This window comes from Aspergillus heteromorphus, assembly GCF_003184545.1.
Source record: "Aspergillus heteromorphus CBS 117.55 chromosome Unknown BO70scaffold_22, whole genome shotgun sequence".
NCBI classification, from domain to species: Eukaryota; Fungi; Ascomycota; class Eurotiomycetes; order Eurotiales; family Aspergillaceae; genus Aspergillus; species Aspergillus heteromorphus.
This window is the reverse complement of record NW_020290427.1, coordinates 266,885-280,227: the sequence shown is the minus strand read 5'-3', so window position 1 is coordinate 280,227 and position 13,343 is coordinate 266,885. Positions and strand designations below refer to the sequence as shown.

At 57.2% G+C, this 13,343-nt stretch overlaps 6 protein-coding genes across 6 annotated transcripts; 3 read left to right on the top strand and 3 right to left on the bottom strand.

Annotated features, from left to right (window-relative positions):
- The first annotated feature begins 1,474 nt into the window (after window positions 1–1,474).
- Window positions 1,475–2,407, top strand: tim9 (protein transporter TIM9). Its single transcript, XM_025543741.1, has 3 exons — window positions 1,475–1,542; window positions 1,604–1,673; window positions 1,907–2,407. The coding sequence occupies exons 1-3, from the start codon at window positions 1,535–1,537 to the stop codon at window positions 2,096–2,098; spliced, it is 270 nt and encodes an 89-aa protein (XP_025397206.1). The 5' UTR covers window positions 1,475–1,534; the 3' UTR covers window positions 2,099–2,407.
- Window positions 2,408–2,532: 125 nt separating this feature from the next.
- BO70DRAFT_340831 (putative 1-aminocyclopropane-1-carboxylate deaminase) lies at window positions 2,533–3,624 on the bottom strand (the record flags this gene model as incomplete). The annotated part of the gene is made up of 1 exon (XM_025541307.1): window positions 2,533–3,624. The coding sequence occupies one exon, from the start codon at window positions 3,622–3,624 to the stop codon at window positions 2,533–2,535; it is 1,092 nt and encodes a 363-aa protein (XP_025397205.1).
- A 765-nt stretch (window positions 3,625–4,389) lies between these two features.
- On the bottom strand, window positions 4,390–5,865 carry BO70DRAFT_381288 (bifunctional alcohol dehydrogenase/S-(hydroxymethyl)glutathione dehydrogenase; the record flags this gene model as incomplete). The annotated part of the gene is made up of 6 exons (XM_025545461.1): window positions 5,781–5,865; window positions 5,703–5,717; window positions 5,531–5,645; window positions 5,346–5,481; window positions 4,657–5,294; window positions 4,390–4,604 (listed from the first exon to the last, which is right to left on the bottom strand). The coding sequence occupies exons 1-6, from the start codon at window positions 5,799–5,801 to the stop codon at window positions 4,390–4,392; spliced, it is 1,140 nt and encodes a 379-aa protein (XP_025397204.1). The 5' UTR covers window positions 5,802–5,865.
- Window positions 5,866–7,054: 1,189 nt separating this feature from the next.
- BO70DRAFT_412203 (TNT domain-containing protein) lies at window positions 7,055–8,340 on the top strand (the record flags this gene model as incomplete). The annotated part of the gene is made up of 2 exons (XM_025547309.1): window positions 7,055–7,100; window positions 7,571–8,340. The coding sequence occupies 2 exons, from the start codon at window positions 7,055–7,057 to the stop codon at window positions 8,338–8,340; spliced, it is 816 nt and encodes a 271-aa protein (XP_025397203.1).
- Window positions 8,341–8,704: 364 nt separating this feature from the next.
- Window positions 8,705–11,127, bottom strand: BO70DRAFT_364148 (inositol-3-phosphate synthase INO1). Its single transcript, XM_025543740.1, has 3 exons — window positions 10,984–11,127; window positions 10,100–10,906; window positions 8,705–10,046 (listed from the first exon to the last, which is right to left on the bottom strand). The coding sequence occupies exons 2-3, from the start codon at window positions 10,795–10,797 to the stop codon at window positions 9,152–9,154; spliced, it is 1,593 nt and encodes a 530-aa protein (XP_025397202.1). The 5' UTR covers window positions 10,798–10,906; window positions 10,984–11,127; the 3' UTR covers window positions 8,705–9,151.
- A 978-nt stretch (window positions 11,128–12,105) lies between these two features.
- Window positions 12,106–13,195, top strand: BO70DRAFT_100732 (uncharacterized protein). The gene has a single exon (XM_025537788.1). The coding sequence runs from the start codon at window positions 12,308–12,310 to the stop codon at window positions 12,893–12,895; it is 588 nt and encodes a 195-aa protein (XP_025397201.1). The 5' UTR covers window positions 12,106–12,307; the 3' UTR covers window positions 12,896–13,195.
- The last annotated feature ends 148 nt before the right edge of the window (window positions 13,196–13,343 follow it).

Sequence of the window (13,343 nt, the reverse complement as noted above, 5' to 3'; positions counted from 1 at the left end):
TGATCCGCCCGAAAATGAGACCCTCCGCCAAGCTCCATCGACCCGGAAGACCAGCAACCAACCCTCCCCCCCAGAACCGACAGTCGTAGCTAAAAATATGGCCCTGGATCGCGGGCAGTCACCAGATGCAACGCTGAAGGGCCGCGACTCCGACTCCTGGTCTTCGCGTCCTCGATAGTCTCCTGGCGGAGGAGCATGGAGGGAGACGGTGCCGCACCATCAGGGTCCTACCGCGGTTCTCCAACCACGACTGGTGTGGCTGTCATCCCAAACGGCCCGAGAGAAAACTGACCCCGCGTCTAGTGTTAGTTTGGCCTGGTGCTGTGGCAGACGGCTGGAGTCTGGCTGGCCCGGGGGGTTCGTCCGGACGGACGGACAGACCACGACATGCCCCTAGATAGATACATACCTACTACGGACTGCCTGACCGACTGAGGGAAATAGAAAGGGGACGACCCGTGAACATGATTCCGCGGATGGATGGGGATCGGCGGTTGGGGGTAGGGGGCATCAACCGACCGACAGCAACCAGGTGGCTGGCTTTGGTCGTGAAGCCTAGAGTGTCCTCCGTACTAGGGGGTCGAGTCTGCAACATCTGTAACAGGCCAGTGACACCCAAGTCGACGTGATGTCATCCATCCAGGCCGTAAGGAGAGTTCGAGACCAGGCCTGCGGACCGCTTCGAGGGCTGCACGAGCGCGACTCGGTAGTTTCCCCGCTGGCGTCGGTCCCGGTAGGTATAGTATAGTATACTCACTCACTCACTCAATTACTTACACCTCATCGTCCTGGGTCGGGGCGAGTTTGACTTTGGCGCGCCGAACTATTGATGTCACAATGGCTCAGGCCCCATTGTCTAGTGGTCAGGACCAGGACTGGGAACCTGACTACAGGCCTTTTAACTTCTTCCCCAGAAGCCATCCAAGCTTATCGGTCGTCAGGCGAGCACTGTCGGTGTCGATCGCAGCCCGGAACGTGCAGTGCGTAGATATCCCAGAGAACCCCGACAACCTAAGGAACCTAGAGAACCCCCTCGTCGGTGCCCCTGCAGGTCAGGTTACAGGTTACGCTGCTCGAGTCCTTCGTGGCGACAACCATGGTTCCCGGCAGGCGGAAGTCTGGGCCAGGATGCTGTGCTTTTTTTAACCTGCCGCAGGATGGAACCGCGGAGTCCAAGTCCCAGGCTCAGGCTCTCAGGCTCGCTCTGCCTGTCGGTTCCGGAGTGGTTGAGTCAGATTTGAGTCAGCAGGAAATCACACTGACTCAGCACTGAGTCAGCACCGCATCAGTTGGCACAACATAAGTAAGCGCAACAGAAATGAGCACAGCATAAGAGCGGACTGAGTCAGCACGGAGTTACGTTAGTTAACTACTTAACTAACTAACTACATCACATGACCCGGTCCACGTGACCCATCAGAGCCTGCGGCGTCGAGCAGCTCCGGAGCGGTCGTCATCACGACCGTCCGTCCGTCTTCCCGCCAGCTCAATTCACCCGCTGTCTTTAGCTGAATCAACCCCAGACCACATCACAATGGAAGGGTGAGTGTTTGCCTGCGGGCGTCTGCCCGGCTCCTCCACACGCATGTCGCTGACCAGCCAGACTCAACGCCTCGGAACAGCGCGAGCTCGCCAACCGCATGGAGCGGAAGCAGCTGAAGGAATTCATGACCGTACGTGCACCTGCCAGCAGAACATGAGCATACACAATCCACCACCTTGCTTGCTATCCAATCCACATCGAACACATACCACGCAATGCAAACCTACACTCGACCCCTATCCTCCAACCCTTCACCTACATCCCAATCCCCACGCGTCCAACCCACCCCCGACCCATCCCTTCGCTCCCTCCCCCGATCGATCCCCATCCACTGCATCCCTGCCCCCAAACTAACTTTCCCAGATGTACTCCAAGCTCGTGCAGAAGTGCTTTGACGACTGCGTCAACGACTTCACCACCAAGTCCCTCGTCAACCGCGAGGAGGGCTGCGTTATGCGCTGCGTCGACAAGTATATGAAGGGGTCGGCGCGCCTGAACGAACGCTTCCAGGAACAGAACGCTGCCATGATGCAGGGCCAGCTGCCGGGGCGGTAAACTGTCTACTCCGCTTGGACTGCCTGTCTGCCTGGATTGTCTACCTCAAACTTGCCTGCAACATGACATGACCGTGGTTTTCGCTCTTGCTCCGTTTGCATTTTGTTTCTGCGGGTTCTGTATAAAAGATTAGATTTTTTTTGCAATCGTGACATCGCTTCTTCGCTCGGGGTCTTGGCGTGGCGTGGATGATCTGATGGTTGGGGTGGTGGTAGATATGGATGTGGATGCAGCTGTGTCTGCGTCTGCTCTGATTGTATTATATTGGGATGGAATGTAGCATTTGGAGTTATGTACCTTTTTTCTGAATCTATGATCCATACCTTTTCACTGCTGGCTTGAGGGGGTTGTAGTATATTGATATACCACTGGGGCTATCTGTAGACTGTAGATGCTAGATAGTGTAGATGTCTAGAGGAGTACCCTTCACTCCTTCACTCCTTCACAGCCCCCACCTCGGAATAAGCATTCAACGCCAACTGCCCCCCCAAATGCGCAAAGAGGACATTCCCAGACACCTCCCCCCTCCTGACCAAATCCATCAACCCGGCAAAGCTCTTCCCCTCATAGACCGGATCAGTAATGAACGCCTCGGTGCGCGCCGCAAACTCGATCGCCTCCCAGGTCCTCTTATCCGGCACGCCGTACACCCCGGCATGATAGTCCTCATTCAGCTCGACATCGTCCAGGGTGACATCGTCCTCGCGGAGACCGATCTTCACGGCAGTCATCTTCGCAATGCGCAGGACCTGCTGACGGGTCTGCTGGGGCTTCGCACTGGCATCGATGCCCAGCACCCGACGTGTCGGTTCGTGCGGATACAGCTTCTCCAGCAGTTTGAACCCGGCAATCATCCCGGCCAAGGTACTCCCGGTCACCACGCACACGATCACCGTCCCAAAAACCACCCCCATCTCCCGCTCCTGCTCGCGAACCTCAAACGCCCACCGCGCGAACCCCACCCCGCCCAACGGGTGGTCCGACGCCCCCGCAGGGATGTAGTACGTCCGCTCCCCGTGCGCGTCACACTCCGCCTGCAATCTCCTCAACGTCTCCTTGTGCTCGATCCCGAACCCGGACGGATCCAGCCGCACGTCCGCCCCCATCAATCGCGACAGTTGGATGTTGCCAACCCGCGCGTACCCCGCGTCGGACCACGGCACCCAGTCTTCTTGGATGGTGCGGGCTTTCAGCCCCACCACCGCGGCCGCGGCGGCGACCTGGCGCGTGTGGTTCGATTGGATCCCCCCGATGGAGATCAGGGTCGTGGCGTTTTGAGCGAGGGCGTCAGGGAGAAGGTATTCGAGTTTGCGGGTTTTGTTGCCCCCCGATGCGAGGGCCGAGGTGAGGTCTTCCCGTTTGGCGTAGATGGTTGCCCCTGGGGAGGAGGGCGTGGGGGTGGTAGCGAGCGCGGCGGTGATTCGGGGGAGGGCGTGGATGGGGGATGGATAGAGGGTTAGGGGGTGGCGGGGGATAGAGGAGAAGGGTTCTGGGAGGGGGATGTTGGTGATGGTGGAGGTGGTCATTTTGGTTGTTTGGGTGTGAGTGTTGAGGGTGGTGTCGTAGTAGTAGTAGTAGTAGTAGTAGTAGTAGTAGTAGTAGTAGTAGTAGTAGTAGTAGTAGTAGTAGCAGTAGTAGTAGTAGAATAAACCCGTACTTATACCCGACTAACAAGCTCAAGCTCGTCTAGTTGACCAAAGAGGGGTAGATAGTGGCAGAGAGAGGGGCTCTAGAGATAGACAGACAGACAGACAAACCATCTAGTAGTGTACTTTAACTAGTTCAGTGTCTGGCATTGTCTGATGCCCATGATAGTGATAGTAACAGTGATAGTGATCAATCATGCAGTATCAGCCCGATGCCGGAGCGGAAACCAACCCGATCAGAAACCCCTCTCATTCCCCCTCTTGTCGGGATCTGGTCCGTATGTAAGCGCTGACCTGCTCTCGGACGTTGTCCGGATAGCGATTCGGGGCTGTCGAGCGGCTGTTGAATCCATTATGGGGAAGGATTGGCGTTTGTTATCTGTGGGTACTGATATACTGACTGATATGAAAACAGAATATGAGATTGGTTGTGATGGTTGGTTAGAGAGTGTTGTTGAAACAATCAGGTATAGTGTGCTGGGGGTTGGCGACGAGGATGAGGATGAGGATCAGTGCCAATGAGCCTGTTCGATCCCAGTCCTTTGATGTCTACAAGGTCCCCGAGGACCTTGGCCGCTACGTATATTTAACAGGAGCCTTGTCTGCTAGAACATCAAAGAATTGGTTGACCGAAGCCTAAGTAAGCTACGACATATCCACAACACAACGAACACAGTCACCCGCCTTCATCTGCTCAAACGCCTTGTTGATGTCCGACAGGCCCTCGCGGTGCGTGATGAACTCGTCCACCTTCAGCTGCCCGCTCAGGTAGTCGTCAACCAACCCCGGCAGCTGCGTGCGGCCCTTGATGCCACCGAACGCACATCCCTTCCACACCCGGCCGGTGACCAGCTGGAAGGCTGCTCAGGTTAGTACTCAGATTCGGTATACGGAAGAACGGCAGGTACTCACGCCGCGTGGAGATCTCCTGGCCGGCCGCCGCAACGCCAATGACAATACTCTCACCCCAGCCCTTGTGGCACGCCTCCAGGGCCGCCCGCATCACACCCACGTTGCCGGTGCAGTCAAAGGTGTAGTCGCACCCGCCATCCGTCATGTCGATCAGCTGCTCCTGGATGGTCTTGCCGCCCAGCTTGGTCGGGTTGACAAAGTCCGTCGCGCCGAACTTGCGCGCCCACGCCTCCTTGTCGTCGTTGACATCCACCACGATGATCCGGCCCGCCTTGTTCTTGACCGCACCCTGGATGACCGACAGACCGACACAGCCAGCCCCAAACACGGCTATGTTCGAGCCCTCCTCGACCTTGGCCGTCACGACCGCCGCGCCGTAGCCGGTGGTGATGCCGCAGCCCAGCAGGCAGGAGCGGTCGGTGGGGATCTTGGGGGTCACGGCCACGACGGAGATGTCCGCCACGACGGTGTACTGGGAGAAGGTGGAGGTGCCCATGAAGTGCAGCAGGTCCTTGCCGCGGGCCTTGAAGCGCGAGGTGCCGTCGGGCATGACACCCTTACCCTGGGTGGCGCGGATCTTGCCGCAGAGGTTGGTCTTGCCGGACTTGCAGAACTTGCACTCGCGGCATTCGGGGGTGCTGATCCGTTAGCGACAGCAGCGACGGGAGGGAGGGATACGAGCCACATACTACAGAGCGATGACGTAGTCGCCGGGCTTCACCGAGGTGACACCCTCGCCAACGGACTCGACGATTCCAGCGCCCTCGTGGCCGAGGACGACGGGGAAGGCACCCTCAGGGTCCTTACCGGAGAGGGTGTAGGCATCTGGCGGGTCAGCTTTGGTGTGGTGGATCCCGCGGTGTGGCAGACCGACCTGTGTGGCAGACACCAGTGTGGAGGATCTGGATGCGAACTTCGTGGGCGCGGGGAGGCGCGACCTCGACGTCCTCGACGGAGAGGGGCTCTCCGGCACCCCAGGCGATTGCCGCCTAGATTGTGGTATAATTGGTATGTTGTCTGGAGATTTGATGCGGTGGTGAGCTTACCTTGCAGGTGATGGTCTGGATGGGTTAGCACGCGTTCATGGGGAGATATGGTGGGGGGGACACTGGAGGGGGACTCACCTGTCCGACCGTGCTGGCCATGATGATTGAGTTGGGGTGGTGGGTGGTGAATGGGGGAGGAAGAAGAGGAAGAGGAAGAAGAAAGAGAAAGGAGGGATGAAGCTTGGGAGCGGCGGGAATAAATTGGAAGGCAGTCGGCAAATAGTGGAGTTGGCCGATGAGGGGGGAAGAGAAGAGGGGGAGGCGGAGAGGGGCGTGAGGGGCATTTCCTTTCCTCTCTCTCTGCCTTCCCGTCCGTACCACTTCATACCACTATACCTCCCAGCTATCTTCCATTCAGCTGCTGCTGCTACAGCCCCTCATCCCCGCAGCATGACTGATGAGGGAGGGTCCGGCTACGGCTTCCAACAGGCCAGTCCGCTGAGAATAGAGCAGCCACCCACCTACCAGTGACAGACTGACTACTCAGCTCAACACCCTGTTAGGAAGACCATCCCAGCATCCCTAGATATTCCCCTAGGCATATGATAAGGACCAATCCACTCCATCTCCACTGTCGGGTCTTTGATGTCTCCATTGGGACAGGCGATGCGATGCTTAGACTGTCTGCCTTACTTAGGCAATGTTTTCCGCCTTGGCCCGTGCGCTCACCGTTGATTACAAAGTACGGACGGAGTCACACTAACTAACTAGCCTGGGATGGTTCTAGAAAGAAGCCCGAGAAAGAAGCGTGACTTCGATTTGGAGATTCCCCTCACCGTCCCCTCTAGCCGTCGCGGATGCACCGTGTCGGTACGGATTGTGTACGCGTGTCTGCTTCCATTGCTTGGGCGACTGAGGGGATGTGAGTCAGTATAAATCTCCGATCAAGATATATCCGCGCCATGACAACTTGATTCTGGGTACCGTTGAGCCATCTTCTACACGATGGACTGCGCAAACCGAGCAAGTATCAAAAGCTAGATCCATCTTCAGGCATACCGCTAACCTGGATTTTTGTTTACTCTGGCATCTTGCCGTCATACAACAATGCTGTGCCCGAGTATTTCAGCTTCGCCCCTGACAGGATTATCAGGATATCACACTTACACTCTTATTCACATCAAACCCCAACAAACCCCGGCACCTTCTAAACAGAAAGCCTGCCGACAGCAACCAATAGTGTGCACGGCGTCTGAGAATGAGCAACACAGGATTGGGATATACTTCGAAAATCGAACCTAGACGAACTTTGACCAGCCTGGCCTGCTGTTGGCAGACGAGCACAGCCATGCAATGTTGTAGACACCAGTCTACCCCCATATAGGGCTTCCTGATCCCAGACTCAATCAATCATGTGTCAAATATTTTGGCGCATGGTAACCCAAGGTCGCGTGGAATGTATCACAGTCCCTTGCAGACCAGACATGGCACATAGCTCGAGGGCAATTGACCCGATTGGTCCCTGATCAATATACAAAGCCAGAAATAGTATTCCTTTGAAGCGGAAGAAATGATCTCTACATCTATACGAACAATGTGCTGGATTCCTCCCATTACCACATTCCAGTCATGAATAGCAAGGACATCTCAACATCCCATCCCATCCCCTCCCATTCTAGATCCTGAAGTGCTATATAACATGTCCCAATGCATCACGCATCACACACCCCCATCCTCAAGCGCATCCTCGACCTCCTCTAGTCCAGCGAGACCAACCAACCAACAGCCATAATGCTCTCCCAGGCGGTTCTCCTGCCACTCTCTCTCCTCATCTCCCTCTCCCACGCCAGCCAGGTACATCCCCATCCCCATCCCCATCCCCAACCCTTCATCTAACCCCCCATCTATCTAACCCCCCTCCTTACTAGACCCCCCTCCCCCCATCAACGACACCACCACCACCACCTTCACCTGCCCCAACCCAGACCCCTGCGCCAACATCACCCCCTCCGCAACCAACACCACGACCTCCGCCTTCTACTGCAGCTACTGCACCTGCAACAACATCCTCCTAGGGCCCGCGAACTTCCAGCCAACCTCCAACTTCACGACCCTCTTCGCCTCCTACGCCCCGCTCGACTCCCAATGCCCATCGGACTGGCTCTGCACCTGGGCGAATTTCACCTCGCCCGCCCTCTCCCCGCCGCCCTCCAACCCCTTCGCCTACGCCGGCTACATCTACCCGCCCAACCTGGGCTTCAAGGGCTGCGCCCAGCCCGGCAGCCCTCCCGTCGGCAGCTTCGTCGACCGCTTCGGCACCGCCAACGGCAGCTATCTCGCCCCCGCGGACACGCCGTTCGCGGAGCGGTCCATCCCCCCCGGCAACCTGAACAAGTTCGCTAATAGCACCCTGTATAATTACTGGCGGTATCGGGTCACCGCGGAGTTTGATGCCGTCGAGGGCGAGATTCTGCCCTGGTTTGGGCAGCCGGGCGGTGGGTGGCAGTGGTATGTTGAGGGGGGGTTGGGGGGGTTGAGGGAGAATGGCACGTTGGTGTTGGTCGAGGGGAGGAGTTATGGGGAGGGCGAGGGAGAGGGCGAGGCCGAGGACGAGGCCGAGGGGGATGATGATGCGGCTAAGGAGTGGAGGGATATGGAGGAGGTGCGTGGCGGGGGAGGGGTTGAGATGTATCATTGATTGGATTAGGGGGAGATCGCGATGGTGATAGTTGGGGGTGAGATGAGATGGGATCTGTGTTGATGGTGTGTTGTGGATTGGATGGAGAGGTACGTATGTAGTATATGAAGTATGTCTGGACTACATATGAAGTTTGGGAGTAAAAGAAGAATAGAATAGAGTCTGGGCTATATAGTAGTTAAGTTCATCGCAGATCCACAGATCCAGAGATCTCATTCAAAGATCCCTAGATTGAACATTCACGAGATCTACCAGGGTGAGCAGAATCGCACAATAATACCATGATGTAATGAAACAAGCGACAAATAGGTAACTAGAGATAGGGCCCTTTTTCATCCATGAAATCCAATTTTTCATTTCTGTACTGCCTCTGACCAGAGAAGCTCTTCTACGGTTGTCTTCTGCTAGTTGGAGTTAGGTTAGTCGAGTACGTACGAAGGGGGTGTATTGATGTCTACTCCGTACATCATACTTGATCTGAACATTGAAGAAGTGAGTGGCATGAATGTTGGGATCGGCATCGGGGCAGGAATAGGGTATATTACTCTCAAGGGATGAAGTGTGGAAGAAAGAGCATCTACGAATGGCGGGCGGGATTCAGTCCAGAAATACCGTTCAACGATGGTAGTAATGTGGGTGTCCGTAGGAGATGGAGATAGTCAATATCATCTAAGGATGATGTGGATTAATGAGTGGCTATAGTTGGATAAGACTAGTTCGGACAGCTGAAGAATAGCTCAGTTGACAGCCAGGAATCGGCTAGAGTTGCAGAGGCTGCCTCAAAAGGCGCTGCTGTGTAGCAACGCTACAGCTAGAACAGCTTGTGCTCCAACGTCATCTCCGACTCCGGCTGCAGACCCACGCACGCCCGGAAGATGTTGGTCAACGCGCTGCGCTGCTTCGTGAGCGAGTTCACCACCGGAGTGCCCGGCGGGGTCAACGGCGCCTTCAGCATGTAGCTCAGCACGCTGAGCACGCTGTGGAAGCCCTTGTACTCGCCCTCCTCGCCCTTCCAGCTGATGCGCGTCATCATCTCCGCGATCACCACCAGATCGATGATCAGCGGCGACGCCAGCAGGGAGTCCTCGCAGATGTTGAACAGACTGATCGTCTGGTGGCCGCCCATGAAGATCTCCGCGTAGTACTCGTCCAGCGCCCGCTTGTTGTCGCCCACCGCCGGCATATACTTGATCACCACAGTGTGGTCCGGGTGCTCGTCCTTCGCGTACAGGATGTGGTTGGCCGCCACCATGTCGTCCACCACGTTAGACTTGGAGATCTCCTTGGACCGGAACTGCTTCTGAGAGCTCAAGTTCTTGCCGTCGTTGTTGCCCAGGTGGTTGTAGCTGGCAATCGACGTGAGCTTGATACCCGCGTTGATCAAGAAGTCCACCAGCGCCGACTTCATCTTGGTCTGGCCCGACTTGAAGTCGTCGCCGCCGATGAACGCCTGGTGCTTCTCCGCCAGCTGGATCGCGCCGGGGACAAAGGTGTTCTGGGGGGACCCGTTGATGAAGGGCACGCCGTCCAGAATGCAAGCCACTGCGAAGACAGTGGACGGGGAAACCTCCAGGTGGCCCGTCTTGATGGCATTCAACAGGTTGTCCGCCGTGTCGTTGACACCGGGCACGATGTCCGCATACCGCTCGGTGTTGGCCGTCCACATGACGATCACCTTGTCCAGCCCATTCTGAGCCTTGAAGTCGCTGCTCAAGTCAGTATGAAACAGATCATCAAAAGAAATAGACAGCAAACTCACCGCATGTCCTGCTGGATCCGCTCCACGTGCGCCCAGCACGCCTTGGAGCCCTCGATGAGGTTGTCCGCGCGGTCCTCCTGGTTGGCGGCGATGAAGTCGGGGTAGTAGATACTGGGAAGCGGCTTCATCTGGGCCATCTCCTTGCGCACCAGCTGCTTGAGGGTGGGCTCGAGCACCTGGGCCCGGTCCATGGCGTCCGCCAGGTTCATGCTGCTGATGTCCCAGCCACCGACGACCAGGTCGTTAGGGTGGACCATGGGCAGCATGTCGTGGAACGGCACGTTGATCTCCTCGCCGGTCTTGGAGTCAGTACCCAGCTTGATCGTGGAGCCCATAACCATGGAGCCGTAGTAGTTGGACGCGCGGGTGCCCTCGCGGGTCTCCCACTCGAGGCCACGACGGTTACCGATGAGACCCGCTGTCACAGTGGAGCCATTGTTTCCACCCCAGCCGACCAGCATCATGCCGACCTTGCCGACCTTGCGGTCGACCTTGAAGTTGTAGGTCGCGGCCTTGGGGGTGGCCACGAGCTTGCCGTCGGCAGTGCGGGTGATGTCGGTGGTATGGTAGGCATACTTGCTCTTGATCTCGGTATCGGTGTACTCGACGTTGGGAGAGTTGACGGTAAACAGCGGGGCGGAATGAGCGGACCCGTTCACGGCGCCATTGGCGACTTCCGAACTTGCGTGGGGAGCCATTGCGTTGATAGAGAGGGGTGTAACGCGAGTTGTTTACTGGATGTATAACGCGTTGTCCGGTGCTCCACCACGGTTGGAAGTGCGCCGGCCGTTGAACGGGTGGTGCCGCCTGGAAGGAGTTAGCAGAGCTCAGCTGGGAAGGTCCAATTGCTTCCTGCCATCTTGGGGGGGGGGGGGGGGACGTACGAGTTGAGATGTGTGGAGAAAATCTTGACGGTATTACGGATCACGCCTCGGAGAGTGTGATCGAAGGATGAAGAGGATGAGGAGCAATTGAGCTGGCTGGCTGACTGACTGACTGACTGACTGAATTGAGAGAGGTTGGGGGTGGGGGGAGGGGAGAGAGAGGAAAGGGGAAGAGGGAGGGACTGTACTTATACACCCCGGAACTCCCGCTCTCCGCCCTCCGGCAGTCACGTTGCCGCCGGATCCGCACCCGTCCAGCTCCGCATCCCCGGCCAGGCACGAATGACAGCCCGTCTGCTCCAACCGAGCCCGGATTTGGGCCAGCGTTGCGGTGAGGATACCTGGCCACAGCATTGCCATTGATGACCTGGAAAGTGGTCAATGGGTCTCAATGCCTCTTGACTGTCTTGCCCCTACTCACATGCTACTCACATGCTATGTATCCAATGCCCCACTGATAACCACCATCGACAGGTTACTGTCCACACTAACTAACTACCATCACAGCGATGTCCCCCGAGTCTTGACTCCTGACACTGACAGTGCCAGTTGTCAACGTGTCCCTCGGCGCTAGCCAGAGGATAGCCGACATAGTGCCATAAGCGGAGGCCTCATTCCCGACAGCCTGGCTGATAGGACCAGGAGTGAAACAACTCTCTGCTCAGCCCGGGTCGGCCGGTGGCCTGGGCTCCATCGTCGCCAATAGTGCGGGGCTCCGCTCGCAACACCTGAGGGCGAAGACGATTTGTGCGGAGGCCTTGTGCGGCGACACTCGGTACCTGGTACTTGAGACCTACATTAACTAGATAGATCATACACACTGGCCAGTAGATATCCTCCCTGTACTTAAACAGTACGGAGTACGTCGAGGACTCGTCCCGATGTTGCGGTGAGGGCGGAAAGCTCGGCAGGAGGCCCATGGTTGCTTCGCGCCCCTGAATGAATCATCGCCAATGCCTGCATGACAACGGAGAACGATGCTGCCTGGTCCCCACTGCACGGTGAGATTCGATCGCTAGGGTCTGTCGATAGATAGTTAGATGCTAGTACGTAAGTAGCTGAGCAATAACTGCCACCAATCTCATTGCACCAATTTAGACCCTCGTGGGGGACAGGATGGGATCACGTGGTGTGGTGCCCTCAGGCACTGAAGCAACGCGGCCTCGGGCATCAACCAGGCACCAAGGCAGAAGTTGCCTGGGGCCGCGAGGGGATTACGCTACAGCGACTCGGAAGTCGTCCTCCATCCCCGTCGTCTGTACGACGTACCGTGTCTACGATTCGGTTCCTGGCCACTACCACCCCGGCTCCGGCTCGCCCGGCAATGCGCCTGGAAAACCACCCGATTCGACATCGCTCACCACCATGCAGCAGCGATCCGACCATAGATAGTAGTTACCCCTGTCGACATCGAAGAGTCCGTACGCGATCCCACACGACCCATTCCCGTATATTGCTTGCGTGGAAGCGGGTGGAGGAGCCCCTGGGCCAATCAGACCGGGTACGACCGTGTATCCCGTGGAAACGGCTTGCGCATGCGATCATAAGATCCTCTGAAGCATGCCATCCCAATTGTTCAGTTGCAAGCTGCATGAATTGCAATTGCCGCGTTGCGTACCACCGGGCGCGAGCCGTGGTACGCAGATCGTCGGTTCCTGGTGCTGCAGAGCCAAGACCCAAGAGGAGGCTCGATCTGCGTCGCAACCCGGGATGCCCTGGACGACTACCGGCAGTGCTTGCTGCTTGTTTGGGGGCAACCCACCCCCGTCTTTCTCGAAATTCGGGCGATTCCAGCAATGTATCTGCCGCCGTGACAGGCAGGCTGCGACCCGATCGGCAGGCTCGACCATGGAATGACAGCGAAAATCGCTGGCCCCCATGGTCCCCCTTGCCTGGCAATGTTCCGAGTTAGACTTTGCCCGTCGACGATCTGGCGGGGGTCGGGTTGGAGATGATATCTCGAGCAGGGACCAGGCGCATGGCTGCCAGGCAGCCACACGGTGCTGGGGACGGACGAGGCACTCATTCTCAGGAATCGGGATCACCAGAAATCGAGCAGGAAGACCGACCAGCCATGGCAGAACAACGACCAAGGCCGTCCCGATGGAGACGGGGCTCGAGCGCGTGTGAAGAATGGGGCGGAAGAGGTTGCCAGTTGGAGCCAACTGGGGAAGCGGGCGAATGGTGGTGGTCGCGACACGGTTGCCCCTGAAGGAAGATCTGCGGTGGATGGCTCAGGGGCTAGGACGCTGAGGCAGGCACTATCTATCGGGCGAACGTCAAAATCGACGGGAGTCGCACACTGATTGGGGGAAAAGGGGGTGGATAAAAATAAACGTCACAGGCAGTTCAAACTCTGG